General features: G+C 38.5%; 4 protein-coding genes across 4 annotated transcripts; 2 read left to right on the top strand and 2 right to left on the bottom strand.

The window, feature by feature from the left end:
- The first annotated feature begins 996 nt into the window (after nt 1-996).
- BDQ94DRAFT_116773 (uncharacterized protein) lies at nt 997-2,050 on the top strand. The gene is made up of 2 exons (XM_026763686.1): nt 997-1,658; nt 1,707-2,050. Exons 1-2 carry the CDS (start codon nt 1,428-1,430, stop codon nt 1,827-1,829), a joined length of 354 nt encoding a protein of 117 aa, XP_026629824.1. The 5' UTR covers nt 997-1,427; the 3' UTR covers nt 1,830-2,050.
- A 519-nt stretch (nt 2,051-2,569) lies between these two features.
- Nucleotides 2,570-5,264, bottom strand: BDQ94DRAFT_184886 (DUF3435 domain-containing protein; the record flags this gene model as incomplete). Its single annotated transcript, XM_026774750.1, has 5 exons — nt 2,570-3,756; nt 3,814-4,205; nt 4,262-4,584; nt 4,642-4,891; nt 4,951-5,264. 5 exons carry the CDS (start codon nt 5,262-5,264, stop codon nt 2,570-2,572), a joined length of 2,466 nt encoding a protein of 821 aa, XP_026629823.1.
- A 6,710-nt stretch (nt 5,265-11,974) lies between these two features.
- BDQ94DRAFT_138417 (uncharacterized protein) lies at nt 11,975-13,541 on the top strand. Its single transcript, XM_026765242.1, has 2 exons — nt 11,975-12,263; nt 12,314-13,541. The coding sequence occupies exons 1-2, from the start codon at nt 12,015-12,017 to the stop codon at nt 13,400-13,402; spliced, it is 1,338 nt and encodes a 445-aa protein (XP_026629822.1). The 5' UTR covers nt 11,975-12,014; the 3' UTR covers nt 13,403-13,541.
- Nucleotides 13,542-15,310: 1,769 nt separating this feature from the next.
- Nucleotides 15,311-17,118, bottom strand: BDQ94DRAFT_157642 (cytochrome P450; the record flags this gene model as incomplete). The annotated part of the gene is made up of 6 exons (XM_026768781.1): nt 15,311-15,399; nt 15,442-15,951; nt 16,014-16,245; nt 16,330-16,796; nt 16,857-16,959; nt 17,065-17,118. The coding sequence occupies 6 exons, from the start codon at nt 17,116-17,118 to the stop codon at nt 15,311-15,313; spliced, it is 1,455 nt and encodes a 484-aa protein (XP_026629821.1).
- Between the last annotated feature and the right edge of the window lie 432 nt (nt 17,119-17,550).

The raw sequence follows: 17,550 nt of genomic DNA, 5'->3' as shown, positions 1-17,550 counted from the left end.
TGAGAAGATTCACCGCCTGAGAAGATTCACCGCCTGAGAAAATTCACCGCCTGAGAAGATTCACCGCCTGAAAGATTCACCGCCTGGGGAATCTACGTCTGCCGATTTCCTGGGAGTATATCATATCTTCGCTTATTATCTATGACATATATCAATTCCATACAGCTTTTATCTACGTCCTATAAATCATGACGAGGCTGGCAAGTCGCTACTGTCTTAGGAAAAATTGACCGCTAGGAACAGTACAGAGACTTGAAAAGTTTAACCAGAAGCTAAAATTCCTGCATCGACCATACACAAGTTCGAGCCCCGGGTAACGATGTATGCTTTCTCACAAGGTTGAGGCAATCAGAGTAATTCCTACTTAAAACCGATTAGAGTGAAGTTGGCAAGCCCAGCTGGGCAAAGAAGTATGTATGTCACAACAATCATGCACAGTAGACAGAAAAGCATGTTATCAGTCACTTTTCACATCTCAGGTGGCTTAGCTTTCGATGACTGTGAAACCGCATCCTATGCCAATATAATAATGTATATAACCAATTACACATCAAGATAATTCATGCCGGGGGGGAAGGGTGGTTTATCCACACGCTCATTCTACGCTCCCTTCGTAATGGCGCGATCCCCTTGTCTGCAGTTTCACCTACCTGAAGGTCTAAACAGAGCACACTGTAATCTCCGTTTCCGCTTTCTCCAGGCCTGGTCTGTTCCGTTTTTGGCTCACTGAGCTGCCCGGAGTAGGGGTTGATGCACCGAAGGTTGTGGCCTGAGCGATCCGTGAGCGGTCCCGGATTGTTCCGATGACCGTACCAAGAAAGCTGAACGGTTCGCCCTGATCTATTGAATTGACGGTGAGTAGCACGTGCTACTCATGTGACCCAGATAGACTGCGCACGACCTCTCCATCACATCAAACCCTGTTCGTCGGCTGACCCCTCAAGTGCAGAGATGATCCACCTTGTCAACATTGTGTGGCAAACGGCATTTTATGTCTGGTCGGTGAACTGTTCCTCAATTATATGGCCCTCAAAAATTACAGGTCCCACTCTTTTTGCTTGTACAGCCTAGGCTAGTCATGTTCCTGACGTTGCCAAGGCCAGTTGAACACAATCCTCCAGAGTGAACGGTTCAACTCTCCACCGAGTTATTCTATTCTTTTCGTGCAACATCCGTGAGCGCAGCCGTCATGTCCGACGCAAATAGTGTTTCCACAACGGAATAATTCTATATTGGGTGCCATAGTTGAAAATGTTGAACATACTCATGATGTTCGTCCGCCATGGTCAAAAGTCCCGTATACCACCACCTGAGCATGTCTCTCTTGAGGTGAAAGTTCAATAGCCGAATAAATAAACAACGCGAGGGTGTGGAGTTAGAGACAAGAGAAGAGAATGATCTAAGATTGATTCAGGCAAATCTGTACAATGCCCGAAGAACCAAACGAGCAGAAGTCACCCAAGACGCCCGTCTCACCCAAGCGAATGATGCGACAGAAACGAGACCGGCGTAAAAGGAGTCTTTTACGGAAGGCTTATGAGTACAGCAAGCTGTGTGACGCCGACATCTGCCTGGGTATTCGCATTCGAGAGTCTGGCGAAGTCACCACGTTTCTGTCCGACTATACAGGATTCTGGTCGGGCTTTTCTTCACAACTAGTACGCTTCTGGCATGGCCGCTGTCGGCTAGACACTAACACTGATTAGGAAACATACTATCCGCGACCGATCCGGAAAACAGACAAGGACTTTGACTCAGATCCTACTGATGAGGACAAATCAACCACAGCCGAAACTGTCGGGGCAGCGGGGACGACAGGGGACAAATAATGATTGTGTGAAGCAGACATTGCACTGGTTATCGGCCTGAAGTGCAATGGCCCGATCTTCACATTTTACTCCAACAGCCAGTGGCATCCCTCGCGCGATGAGTTGTTAGGCAACCAATTATTCATTGTAAATAGTAGTGATATTAAAGCCTTTAAGAACACGTGCTGCCCAAAACCCAGTGAACTGACCTGGGTCGAGCTAGCTGCTCAATATGAGATGGGGGAGGCCAAGATGTAAGATATCGCGGCGGTGGAAGCCGGCACTATGAACCCCGGACACGTTACAAGCATGTTTGACTCTGGAATCGCTGTGGGTTTCGGAAATATATTTCCATAGTACACTAAAAGAATAGATATATGTACGTTTAGGTGTAAGGTCGCACGTCCGAGGCGGCAGCTGCCCACACCCGACAAAAAAGCTTCGTAACATGGATCCTCTCGCACAATTTCATACCAACCATGCCACATGATTGTCGGTATATCTTACCACATATTTAACGATCGATGTATTGAGCGAAGATTCTTCTTCACTTCGCAGACCCCGTTGAGTAGCTTTCAAAAAATGATCGGAGTTCTGACTGGTCATTTCTCGGATCCTTACCCGCCCTAGTAGCCAATAAGGAATCTGTATTCATTACACGCCCATGACAAATTGCACTTTTGCGCCTTTTGGCTCGTTAGCCGATGTGGGATGATGCTCTGGAGCATTCGGGCTCATCGCACTCTAACGTTAGATGGCAATCATATAGACGGATGACCGACCAGTTCTCCGGCCTGGTGTGAACGCCATTGGCATTCTTGTGCCAGCTTCTGTTGAGCTCGGCCTCGCACAACTGTTCCGTGACAATATTCTGCATGATTTAGGAGATCAGCTTTCCGCGCAAGCGACTGCATCCCACAGACGTTACATTCCAGCCCTTTGGCCGGCCACGGAGGATTAATATGCTTTCGCTTAAAATGTCTGGTAAGAGAACCCGGCGTTGCATGTTTTGCAGTCCGCTCCTTGAGCGGGAGACTAGGATTTCCCAAACAAAGAAAGCAGATTGTCGGCCGCTCCCTTGGATCCTTGACCCGCACGGACTCTATTGCTTGCCGCAGGGCGATCTCGGTATCATCCTCCAATGTGTGTCGTTGCCGCTTGGCAGGGGCATCGACTTCGTCATTGTCATCGTCAGGTACGGGCCGGCGGCGGGAATGGGTGGTTCGAGGAATCGGTCGTCCCTCTTCCACGGGGCAGAACGCAATCATTGCATTAATCGCGTTAATCCGGCGCTGATACTCCGCTTCGAGGGTGGTACCCGGCATAGTTAGTGTGGCGTCAATTACTGCCAGATGCTGCGGAGGCATGAGGCTCTTGTGCTCCAGAATGTCCATTACTTTTCTGTTTACCAGCTTCCCTGCTAGTTGCTGCTCAATGTCAATGACGGGTTGCTCCTTCCTGTAGCGCTCCAGGTTCTCCCGGATCCGTCGATTTCGTTGTCGCTGCTTCTCATTGCGCAGTTCGCGGCCTGCGATCTTGTACCGCTGCTTCGCTTCTATCGTCCGGTCCTTGAGAAGTTCTAGCTTCTCCTGTAGACGGAGGCTCGGCTTACAATCCTTGAAGCGCTGAGAGATGGCCATATTGAAATGAAGTAGCTTAGCTTCGGAATCTTCCCACTTTTGCTTGCGCTTGTTGACTTTCTCCTGCCGCGCGAGCACCACCGGGAGCTTATTAATGGACTTGGATTCTTCGGCAGAGAGCTTGAACGGTCGATTCGGATCAATAGACGCACTGAACGAACAAGCATACCGGACCAACGCTGTTTGGGACCCTGTTTTCCGGATGATGCCCTGAACGTCGACGTCGACGTCCACCTCATAATGCCGAATAAAGGTGCGAATATCCGAGTGCTGGAGGATGACGTTCTGGAGAGCGTCTGTCACCTCGTCTATCCATTGGGTTAGCGACCCGACGAGCCAGGGACGCGGGATTGAGGGAAGCTTACCACTGTTGTTGAATGCCTTGGCTCCCGCGTATCGGAGATTATACGGGTGACTGACCTGGTCAAAGCCTGTAATCTCACCACCTCGACGCATCCTGGATGTTACCATGGACGCCGTCATCATCTTCTCAAGGACAATTCTATATCCAATAGATTCGCGCTCCACCTGGCAAAACACAAACTTATCCGATAACTCATCTTTCAAAAGCAGCTCCTGCTGCCCCAAGCCATCGAGAATCCTAAGGCTATAGAGTTTCTCCGGAGAATCCAGCACTGGCCCGGTTTTCGAAAAGCTCTTGAAGCCGTTGATGTAAAAGAGCATACTAAGCAGAGTGACATGTGGACTAAGGACCAAGCTTGGATCAAAGATGATTTCTGGGATTTTAAACTCGTTCCTACCATTTTTGTCAGTTGCCAGGCCCCGGAACCCACAGGAATCAACAATACCTACGGAGCTTTCGTTCCCAGGAACCTCTTCGTGAAAGTTGGTTTCAAGAAGATGAACAGCCGAGGTCGTCCGCCTTCCGGATCTCGAATCAGTTTTAGCCCTATATCCTGATAGCGAAGATGAAGAATCGCCCCTGGACGGTTTGCAGTGAGAGCTGCAAGCTGGCAGAAGAAAAGCAGTTGAATACGCTGCCAGCCGCAGACATACGTCATCTCAGTCGTGGTCAAGAGAACACGTGCGAATTCGGCAACATCTTCAATGTACATATTCTTCTTGGGTCGCCGGGTGAGCTCCAGCTTTTTCTCCTTGGCCACAAGAGCAATGACCTGCAAAGGATCAGTTGCTGTTTCTTTGGGTGGAGTGCAGGGCAGTTCATCGCTCACATCTTCAACTTTGACAATAGTTTCCTTGCTCAGCTCTGATGCTGTCTCCTGCTTAAGAACAAGATGCCACCACTTCCAAAATGTTTCCAACGAGCTTTTGTGCCTAATACCTGGACAGTATCGATTGTCTTTGCCACGACGGATATCGCACCTCCAGCAGAAAAAGCCATACAGGAAACGGACCGTCTCATCCGAGTCGGAGATCGACTTCCACTGTAGCACCGGTTCAACGCGAATATGTCGACAGTACCTTTCAGAGAGCGACCGGTGAGCTTACGATCTAGCACGAGGGTGAAGGTGTTTGCCTACTTATCCCAGTATACGCGGGTACCGTCTAGGTCTTCCTGAGTCTTATCAGCGTACCGCTTTTGTCGAAGTTGTGATACATCCAGGCTCTCTGCTTGGGCCAAGTAGGCTTCTGGAGACAACTGGCCCTCATCCTTGGAGTCGTCGTCGAGGCCATCGTCATCGCTATCCGAAACCCCGCTATCGAGATCCGCATCAGTGTTGGAGTCACTGTCAGATCCGATATCAGAAAATATTTCGCTCAGGTCCGAGCTGGCGTCGTCGTCACCCTGACACTGCTTGTTGTCATGTCCGACCGGTCGGGGGCGGGTTACCATCGTTGAGCAGTGTACAGATGACTGGCAGCAAGGTGAATATTTGGAGCAGAAAGCAGGGAGCCGAAAATAGCTGAGCTCAGGAGTAATGAACAGAGTATGGAAGGGACAGGGGGTAAACCTGTGTGAGAAAGGATGGGAGCAAGAAGAAAGGACACTGTCAGCAAGTTTCCTGGAACTGGGGAGAACATGATGGTTAAAAGGAAGGAAGAGGGAGCCATTCTCGGCCCCTCCACAGTGAGCACGGCCGCAGTGAGAACGACTCGCTAGGTAGGTGATGTTGAACGAAATGCAACAAAGAGCTCTTCGAAATATTTGGGCCAGGAACCGGAAGTGAGAGCCCTGCCGTGGAGTGAAGGGCCCTGGCCGTGGTAATACGAACACTGTGATTCTAAGACGCGTGATGGTTAAAGGGACGCTTAAAACAGCCGCCGAAGTAGCCATTTCCGGCCGCCTTTTAACCGTCACATCGATTAATAGAGTAATATAACTGTTTTTAATAGAAGAGAAGACTTTTTAAATTATCTAAAAATTTTAATTAATTCTTTTCTTTTAATTTACTTTAATGAATTATATATTTTATATATTAATATTAATTTTTTAAAAAAAAAGAGACTACAGTAATATATTCTTTTATATAATTTTTAATATTTCCAACTACAAGTTATATAATAAAAAATAGAATCCAAAAAATCTACTAAATTAAGATACTATTTAATTAATACTTTTTTTATTCTAATAATTAATACTAGCTAAACAGAACTATTAACTGATTAAACTAGAAATCTCTGAATTTATCTGGATTATTTATAAAATAAGATATTATATTAAAACCGCCTGTTAAGTAGTAGTCTACACCGACTATACTAGAATAATTAGTATAATTAAATAAATTTAATTAATAATTATAATTTTCCCGGAGAAGTTAAATCTATGCTTAATATAAATATTATAATATCTATAATTTTTTTAATTAAAAATTTATTATAAATCTAAAAAAATATATTTTATTCCAGATGCGCTTTTCTATCTTTCTTTATATTATAAAAATAAACTAGAATTTTATTTACTGGAAGCTTTCTTTAGAATTAATTTAGATTTAAAGATCTGATTAGTAGCTGTTTATTATAATAATTATATAATATATACAGTCCAGCTACACCCGGATTTTACTGAGAAGATTAAATAAAAATATAAAATTAATAAATAATAATCTACTATTTTATAAATTTTATATAAAAATAAGATTTCTATTAATCCGGTCTTCTTGCTATTTTATAAAATAAATAATTTATTATATAATTTTAATAATAATTTTTATATATTATATATACTGCTCCAAGAGATTCTTGAGCTCACGTATAATTAATAAAAATATCCAGATTTAAAATATATTTTGGATTAATTATAAGACTTTATCTTCGACTGTACTAAATATTAAACTAAAATCTATATCTGATACTATCTGGAATATATCAAGAAATATATCTGTTATTATCTTAATTATAATTCTTTCCAGCTAATTATATCTCTATTAATATTATTTTATATTATAATAATTGATATTATCCTTGCTTTACCTGACGGAAAGTATAATATTATATATTTTATTATTAATAAATTTATTAAATAAATAATCTTTATTTTTAATAAAAATAATTAAATAATAATTTAGTAGGCTTAAGCCCTTCTCTATTATTTTATAATAAAAGACTGGAATATATTCTAAGTTATTATCAATGACTGCAACTTTAAATAATCAAGAAAACTCTGGTATATTATCTAAATAAATTTAAAAATAAAACTCAGATATTCTACAGTCTATTATAACTAAATAAATAATTAAAATAAAATAACTAATTAACTGGTAGAGATTTATCTGTGATATTAGATTATTAATTTATAAAATCTCTTTAACTGGTATTTATTATTATTATATACTTAGTCTATATTTAATAATAACCGGAATACATCCACTGATATTTTATTCCATAAACTGATATATAATATATAACTTTCTATTACAACTAATCTTATTCTGTTAGATGATACCGGCTAAGGACTGCCATTCTGTGCTATTATATATAATATTTTATAAATTATTATAATATTTATAAAAAGAGCTTATAATGTGAAGTATAAATTTATTTTCTTTATTAAGAATAATCTTATTATACTTAAATTATATAAAGAATATATTACAGATGCTATTCTTTCTTATAAATTAATAAATTAATACGCTGGTTCTTTTAAAGTTATTAAATAAATTAGATAACTGGTATATAAATTTAATTTTTTTTTAAATTAGAAGTTATATTTTATTATTTTAGTAATCTATCTTAAGTCTTATCCTGGGAAAGATTCTTTTAACAGGAAGATTAAAAAATTAGAACTAGTTTTTATTAAAAATAATATTAATAAATTTAAATTATATAAAATTAAAGCACTGCTTAATAAAAAAATTATTATAATAAAGATTAGTAAAGAAAAATATCTCTACCTTATTAAATAGAAAGAATATAATAATTAATATAATTAATAATACTCTTTAAACTAGCTTTAAAATATAATAAATCTGGTTTATAATTTTAATTAAAGATATTTCTTTCGACCGAAGCATCACCTATGAGACTGTAAATAGTAGATTATTTATTAATTGTCTTATTAATATATATATCTTATCTTATTTTACTTTCTTATCTTATTTTCTTTATTTATTTTATCTTATTTCTCTATCTTATCTTATTTATTTCTTCTATCTTACTTTTCTTTTATCAGTCTTGATAAATAATAACTTCAGTCAACTTAACTTCTTATCTGATTACTTTATTAACAAGGAATTTGAATATCTCACAGACAAATATCTTACTAATTTAAAAACTCTATATATTTTCTTTGATATTATTCTTATAAACCTCAATGCTGATGTCCCTGAGTAGTAAACTGAGAAGATTATATTAGATATTATCTTAATTAATATTTTTAATCTTGCTCTCTGTATTTAAGTATTTGAATAATATATTAATAGTCTTTGTTATATTTTATATAAATACTACTATAATACTTCTCAAGAACTCTGGGTCGCTATTAATAAATTCTAAAATAAGTACAGTGTTAATATCATATTATTCCATAGAATTCATGATATACCAAAAACTAAAAATAATAATACTTTAATAAAATCTAAATATTATAATTATTAATATACTAATGCTTCTTCGTCTCTGGAATTTAAATGGTGTTGCAAGTATACACCCGAATTTATACTTACTAAACCAGATATTATTAATTATAATATTAAGAAAAATAAAATATTATGTTTTATCTATACTCCCGCCCAGTTGAGGACTGACTGGTGAACTTATATAATAAATAATTTTTAGAATATTAAGTTAGTACTGTCTAAAATATCTAAAAAAACTGAAATAAAAAATAAATTTATTTAAATAAAATAAATAACTAATTTACTCTCTAAATTATTACCTATTACCGGTGTAATAATAATCCAAGCATTTGAATCCGTTTATTTTAAATCCGAGATAGATAACAGCTTTTAGAAATTTATAATTATAAATAAATAAATTATTATAGAATCTATAATTTAATTAATAATAAAGTATATAAGCTGTAATATTAAATTATATTTTATTAAAATTAATTTTATTACTTTTCTTACTTGCTTACTTAATATTAAGAATCAAGCGGAAGAGCTTATATGATATTTTTAATATAAGTAAATTTAATAAAAATTTAATCTTTTATATTATTTAGGAATAATTAATAAGAAGATACTAATAAATAATTTAAATAATATTTAAAAAAAATCTAGTCTTAATCTTATTAGTATATAAAAATTATATATAATAATTATCTGCTCTGTTTCTTTAATTATATATAGCACGAAGGCCTGATGGTAACTGTTCTATTTTTTAAAATTTATAAAATAAAATTAATAATTATAAAGATTAATATAGAATTGGGGCTTTTATTTATAAATAATCTTTCTACTTTCAATTATAATAAAAATAATATCACTGACAAGAATAATACTACTAATAATATTAATATAATTAATAAATTATTTAGTTCTCTTTCTACCGCCGCTCGCCTGACTGCTCATTTATTAACTGATAATAATAGTCTTTTATTTATATATTCTAGTCTAAATTTTCTATCTACTTGACATTTATAATACTTTTTTACTAGTTTTATAGCAGTTAATAATCTATTATATATAAGTATTTTATTTTATATTTAACCTGATTTAGATTAATTAATATTTATTATCTTGATCTAAGACTTCACTGCTGTACTAGATAATAATAATATATAAAATATATTTAATAATTTCTTAGATTTCATTAATTACCCAGGAGAGGACAACGCAATTATAAAACTGATAATTAAAAAGATATTCAAGAAACTATTTACTAAGTTAATTAATATATTTACTAATTCTGAATCTCTTACTAAGTATTCCAGTAACTTTAATAATATATATAATATTCTGATTCTAATTAAATCAGGGACCAACATCGCATCTAACTCTGATAATGTACCGACAGCATCCTATGATACTAAGAATAATAATACTATTACTGTTAAACAGTAATTATATACTTTCTATTTCTAATATTATTCAGAATATATCGCCTGATGCTCTAGTTTAAATACAGTTATTATTACTATTACCAAGCCGCCCAACAACTCTGTTGTTGCTAGTTTATAATTTATCATTACTAGTCCACAACTGTCTTCTATCACCATGGCAGAAAAGGAATCCTATATAAAACCTCCACTGACTAATACTAAGTTATCTTATCAGACTAAAATAGAACATCTGAAGATCCCCACTAATACTACCCACATTTAAACTACTACTACTACAGACAATAACGTTATGGCGCAACTCTTAGATCTAATCGGTACCATAAGCACGCGCTTGGCTGGGTTGGACGAACGGCTGGACCATGTCAAATAATATAAGTAATTTATTTCTTTGATATAAGTAATCCTTTCTCTCTTTAATCTTGTCCTCTACTTAACTAGTTAGATAACTGACTGAATTATGTCAACTAATCTTTTTCTTTCTCTAATCTTGTTCTCTGTTCGTTCTTTTTATCTGATGAGGGGGAAGTTGTTGTGTTGCCCATAATACTTAGATAAATCTTATTTATTATTCTATGTAATAACTGTCAAACAGAACACCTGTTCTGCCGTAAGTTACCGCCCGACGGTAAGGAAGGCCAACCTCCAAGCGACTTAGATAGTTAAGACAAGGAAGACAATAAGAATAATAAGAATCTTTTGACGATCGTCAGTCCATCTCCCTAGGTGTCACCACTAGTATTTTTAAGTATATATTTTAAATAGAACTTCCAGTTAATATAATTAAAGTATTTCTTCAGTAAAATCAGTAATTTAGATAGATTTTTTAAAGAAATTATCAGTACTTAATTTATTTCAAAAATTACTTTTATAAAAGTTATCTAGATCAGAGATTTTTTTTAAATATAATACTTTATTCTATTATATATATTATAGCGCCAAATTAGTGTGCTTAGCACGGGTAGTGTGATAGGATCTACTTGTCAGGGTAGAAAGCCTGTCGACTAGGTAAGGAATCAGCCCCTAAACGCAATAGATTGGTCTAATAATGACAAAGGTAGCCTATATCCACAAGATAGACTGATTCTTGGGGGATCAGTCGCATACTGCAGAGGAATCGACACCTTTTAGGTGTCGATAAGCTGCGGAACTATTATCGATGACCTCACGACTCCCATAAGTACTATAATACGTCATCCCGGCGCCCAAGGCCCCAATAGCTAGGTTATTCTATCACAGGTAGATCCGACAAATATATTAAATAATATATTTTTTCAATATCATAGATATTTAAATTAGATATTTAAATCAGATTAAGATAATTTTCTAAGACTAGTATATTTTTATTTATTTTTATTACTTATAAAAGCCGTAGGCCCTCCGCTTCGTTTGGAATCAGGATCCATGATATACAGGTTTAAATAGCTTCACGGAAGGAAGCCCGGGCTCATAACCTATTAAAACACATGATTATTAGCAAGCAATAAAAATAACAAAAAAAGCAATTGAAACAACGCGCAAAAATACAATAAAAGAATAAGTTAAATTTGTAGCTATTCAGATACTCTAGTAAAACAAAGCAGGAGGCCGTCTGTGGGCGGCCTGAGCGTCAGGCACGTGACTACGCCTACTCCAGCAGCTGCCTCAACATATTATAAGCGCTTGATTTACTTGATGTTCTGCTTCAAAGTACTTCTGTATTTATGCTCGTTATGCAAGCGTTATAACTTTTTTATTGATTTGAGACATCTGTATGTCAGAAGTGACCTTCCGCACATGGTTGACAGGACCCGTGAGAGTCAGGTGACATAACAGGGATGTTGATAGTTGTTGAAAATATATAGAGACCCTAGACCAATAGGAATCATGTCTGATTTCAATAATAATCAGCAACTGCCATAAATATTTTTGTCCACTTCTGATCCACGTGCAGCTATTCCGTCTAGGCAGCAATCCATCCAGATGGAAGCCTACATGGTGCCAAGGGCCGCTGCGGCAAAGCCATGCTCGATCCAGTTTAGACGACAATCGTATTGGGCTCGGCCCCCCTATCAACATTAATAGACATATTTGTCAATTCAGGGCTCACCCAGCATTTAAGGTGAGGTACATCCTGACTTTGATGTAATAAATCGCTCATGGAACATGGTTTTTATCACTGTTCTCCCAAGTGAGCTCCTCGCTCGCATCATCTCATTCCTTGACCGGTCGTCCCTGAAGGCTATCCGGGAAACGAGTCACCTTCTCTCACATTTTGCTACTCCACGGCTATTTGACACTCTGCGTCTGTTTCCGGACGAAGAGAGCTATGAGGCTGTCGATCGAATTATGAATCATGCAACACTGAAGAAAATGGTCAAGAAGGTGTACATTAATACATGCGAAGATGACTATGTCAGTCCATATCTATCCCCCGCGGGCCGGCCGCACGCTAACAGGCCCAGGACGACTATGACGAGGAGGAAGTCGCATTGACCAAAGAGTTCAAGGCCAGAATTGCCAACTTCAGAGACTGCCCAAATGTGCAAAGTGCTGTCTTGCGGTTTGATAAGCATTGTAGCACAGGCCGCGTAGAATGGATGAGAGAGAGTCCAGAGACCATCGCCTTCCGCACAAAAACCATTCGTGTGTTCTTTAAATGGCTGGCCTCATTTGAAGAACCTCTGCGCGAACTCGGGATTCGTAACATGCAGGATGTGAATGTCGGCGATGAAGAAATATCTGCCAATATCAGGGAAGTGCTGCAGAATATACGTACTCTCCGACTAAGCATCGTGACAGAGCACAATGACGCCGCCCCGGAGGATGACCTTGAATTCCCTGAGCCCCATAACTTCTTCGCGCAACTTCCATCCATGTGGCTGAAACCCTCCGCGTCATCTCTGGAGCATCTGACTCTCTCCTGCGACAACTACTTCGGCTTCTACCCAAATCTGGAACTAAGCGAGGTACATTTTCCGCACCTCAAATCCCTCGCGTTTGGTAATTATTGCTTTGTGCGGGACTCTCAGCTGGAATGGATTCTCTCGCATGCAGCCACATTGACTGATCTATCCTTCGACGACTGCGCAATATTATACGATGTGTGCCTTGCCGAGGAGCATCTCCACTGGGGACCCTTCCAGAAGAGCGAGATGGAAACCCGTCGAGGGCTAGATGGCCAGGTGCAGGTAGAGTACTACTGCTCTTACAATAAGCGGTGGCATGATTACTTCGACTCCTTCCGAACAAAGCTACCTTATTTGAGGCAGTTCCTGATTGGAAGCAATGACTGGCGGAACGGCGTCCCTTTTGAGAAGGAGGCTGAAGTCAAGATCTGCTTGCGGGAAAATAGGTACATGGCCTGCTATGATGGGTACGGACCCAGCCCGTATATTGAGTATGACTATGGACGCCCCGAGTGGGAAAGGCCAGCACCGGAGTGCGATGACGAAGATAGGGACTCCTTATGCCTGCTCTTTGAGAAAACGGGACAGGGAATTGTCAAGATCCCATTCTTGAGTTCATACCAAGGTTATATCAGCGAGGACTAGAAAGTAATATCCTGTATAAAATTACTGAGATATCTTCTATAAATATTCATATTCAGCATTAGAGTGGCGAACAGCCAGGTCAGGTCAGGTCAGGTTAATCAGAAATTTTATACCTGGCCGCGGAATAGTTAAAAATAGGATAATTAACTGTCTTAACTATTTTAAATATTAAGGTCCATCTGCTATACTATTTTAGTCTTTAATGCAGATAAAATATACTTAGATTAATACCTATCTATCCTGGCGATTCTTATCTTTGTTTATAAATATATAAATATATTAATATAATTATTTTTAATTATTTTTAATTTAATAGTTAGATGTAGAAGGACTGTTTCTATTAGACATGGTATTCGGGCGAGTCGGGCGGGTTTCAGGGGGTCTAGGACTCGCCCGACCTCGAGCCTGAGCCCTGATTAGCCAGGCTCGGCTCGGTATCGGGCTCGTTAGTTTAAGAAATGACTCGCCCGGAATAGGCTCGCGAGCTTTGCCAAGATTTAAATTTATCTGATAGGATTAGTGTTCACCGGATTAGGATTAGTAGATTAGGGTTTAGGTCTATTATTTTCTTTATTAGATAGAATTCTTGCCTAATTAGGTTAGTATTATACTTGGCGAGCCCGGGTTAGTGAATTAAGCTCGCGAGCCCTGCCATGTCTAGAAGGAAGTATAGAAGAATATATATAAATAATAAAAATAAATAAATAAAACAAAATAAATAAAGCAAACAGAACTATATCATGTGATCCGGTCACGTGCTTCCGAACACCGCTCCCCATGACGCCATAACACGGTTAAGAGATTTTTCTACCTTAACCTGACCGTTAACCGGTGATCAGGTTACGGGTAAGGTATAACGGTCAGACAAGGCCACTTTAATGATCTTATTAAATATAATATACCCTATTAAAATCAAGAAATTAGTAATAAATATCTATTTTTTATTATTCCAGAAAACCAGTAAGCTAGTATAAAATATTATAATTAAATTAGGAATTTAGGGTTTTATAAGATATATTGGAAAGACGAAATTTTTATATAATTACTATTGATTATAATATACCACTTATATGATAATCTAGTGTATAAGTTCAAAGAAAAATTATAATTATAATAGAATTTAGTATGAAATTATAATCTAATCTAGTAAATAAACCTGTTCTAATATAAATAATAATAAATGACTGTATTATTATTATATATTTTTTAAGATTGTATAATTATTTTTCTATCTTGGTCTGTCCAAGTTTCACCAACTATATAAATCCCAAAAAATTAGATAAAAATATAAGAACAGTGTATTTATAGTCTAGAGATCTTGTTTTATTCTATATATTAATATTATATAGGTTTATCGTGGTTAGAGTAGTTGCTATTACCATGATTTTGTCTAATAGACCGTGGTTGCTCGAGGATATTGTCGATTTATCGAATATACTGGTATCAATGAGGTGCCTTGATACAATAAAGAGGGGATTAGGCATGGTGGACTTTATTTAGTCAGAGTCGATGACACTTTCTGCTGCATTTCTAAATTGCTAATATAGGAAGGGACTATTACCAGCAGATATGATATTTAGTGGCGTCGGGTTTGCCTTTTGCCTTCCAGCTCTTGTGTAGGTGACGTCTGTAATGGCAAATATTGGGTATACTTCTTCTGAACCATGGGTGTCATGATTTCCAGTGAACCCCCATAGTAGCCATGTCCAAGGACCAGTGTGAGTCACCGCTGTCAAATACCCAGTAAGGATACTTTACATAATATTGTCTTAGCTGCGGCGAGCCAAGAATGCTATCTTGCAAGTTTAAACGATCGCCTCCGGATGTTGAAAATTTTTGGATTTAGTCTGAATCTTGACACTTCTGACAGACTTAAAAGGTCTGATGTCTCTGTGTTCATGATGTATCCTAGTTCTTTCTTTTTCTAAATTGTACAATAACTCCTTGCAAAGGAACCGCGGCCGTGTACGACTTAAAAGGAAATTCACATGTCTTTCCTGTAGTGGTAACCGCACAGCAGGGTGCCTCAGGCGCCATACGCATGTCATATTGGAACACGCTCCTTGCAAAGGCCACGCTAATATCCATCCAGGCCAATCTCCTTCCGATGCATGATGTGGCACCGAAGCCAAACGGACAGAACACCTGCTGTGCCATACGGACACTCTTTGCATCAATACCTGACTTAGGGTCTACAATCCACCTTTGCGGATGGAACTCATCTGGTTCCTCAAAATACTCTTGCCTGCGCATGAGGGTGTAGAGTGAAGAGGACACTGTCACTGCCTCGGGGATATGCCGGCCACCTACTATGAGGCCACCAGCTAGTACACGACGCGGAGAACCTAATGGCACGCCTGGATTGAGTCTCAGTGTCTCTTTCAGACAAGCCTGAAGAAATTGGCACGAGTCCAACTTAGGACCAGTGTGTATCTCATCTGCACTATTGAAGGTGCCACGAATTTCGGTGGTGACACGAGAGAGGGCGTCGTTATCGTGGAGAACGTAGAAAAACAACGCACTCATGGTCGCAGATGTAGTTTCGGTAGCTATACTCCGATAGACTTGGTCAGAGATATCATAGCATGTACATGCACGGGGTTAAGCACACCTGCTCCTAATAACGCCATAGATTCTGACCAAATATCTCTCATGTTATATTCTTGGTCAGTGGTCGGATCTTTAGCTTGGATCATAGCCGAAAACACATCCTTTCCTTGAACCTCATCTCCAACATGCGCACGATTTTTGACCCGGCTGTATACCCAATTGCCTGCTGAAAGGATGTCATTATACGTCGGGGCAAAGAATATTTGATCTATCTTCCACTTATAGATCTTGGGCTGCAGGAGACACTGAGAAGGTCAATACTGGAAGTCAAGACTGAGAGAGAGAAAAGCTACTACAATATAAGGAATATGACATACCATCGCTCCTCGATGCGATAGCTTTGTGTATACTGGACGGACCCATCGCTTCTGAGGCGAGTCTAGCATCTCAAAACTACTTCCGTATGTAATATCACCGATAAGGTCGAAAGCAAACCAGTCGCATAGAGGTGCCACATTTATCGGTGACAACCAGCCGTCTGATTCCTTGGCCAAGGATTCAATATTCTTAGGGCAAAAACACGCAGTCAACCTTCTAATGTGCCCAATAATCTTTTCTTCGATTTCGCTTAGACCCTGGTCAGAGAATGCTGACTTCAGTACACGGCGTTTGAACCCATGGGCATCTTTATTGATTGCACTAAAAATATTCGGACTGTGGCGGCTGGGGCTGTACACTTTCCATGCGTCAACTTTACGAACGTTGGCGCCAGTCTTGTAAATATCTGTGAACATTGGATGGGAGTTGAAAGACAAGGTGTTGGGTCCTGTTCTGACTATGTCGCCTGACAAGAGTATTAGGAAAGACCGGTACTATGTGTACAGTAGAGCCTGGTTTGTCCTACCGTATTGGTCATGCCATGCTCGATTTTGCAGATGCAGATCTCCCCTCCATGCATAAAAAGCAACATACCAATCAGTTACTGCCGCTGATTTGGGTCCAGGGTACTAAGAGAGAGGGTGAAATAGCAGGCGGTATATGAACAAAAAGAGAACCTTAACATCGCACTAGTTAGCATTCACAATAGTTAGGGATCAACTGGCTGCACGCACGCAACTTATCACGGCAGCAGCGCTGATGGAAAGGAGATAGATGTTTATTGCCATCGTCTTAATTAGTGATGTAGAAATTTTTGGTGATACAGATAAATGATGTTCTGAAAAAATACTTAGATGCAAGCAATGATTATAAGGGAAATAATCCTCATTAAATTGTCAGGGTGTGGCGAAAGCTCATCTAATGGGCAAGGTTGCTATCATATTGAAGCCTTCACGCGTGTGTATCTCTTTTTATTTGGTGGTGATGTCACTATCCACATTCATAGCTTAGGACCCTGTAAAACTTTTGGGTCAAGAACAATCAAATATATCTGCAATTACAGCACATTATTATGGATACTCCACACCAGCCTTTCAGATCATTGGAAGATCTTCTTGTGATATTGAAAGAATCCTACTGTTATTTCCCGCCACGCATACAGAAAATGCCGCATATGCTTTCATTGCGAGCTCCGTAAGTCCAGTATGATTGGCAGATCC

This window comes from Aspergillus welwitschiae, assembly GCF_003344945.1.
Source record: "Aspergillus welwitschiae strain CBS 139.54b unplaced genomic scaffold BDQ94scaffold_6, whole genome shotgun sequence".
Classification (NCBI taxonomy): Eukaryota; Fungi; Ascomycota; class Eurotiomycetes; order Eurotiales; family Aspergillaceae; genus Aspergillus; species Aspergillus welwitschiae.
The sequence above is the reverse complement of the archived record's forward strand: the minus strand, read 5'-3'. Positions and strand labels throughout refer to the sequence as shown.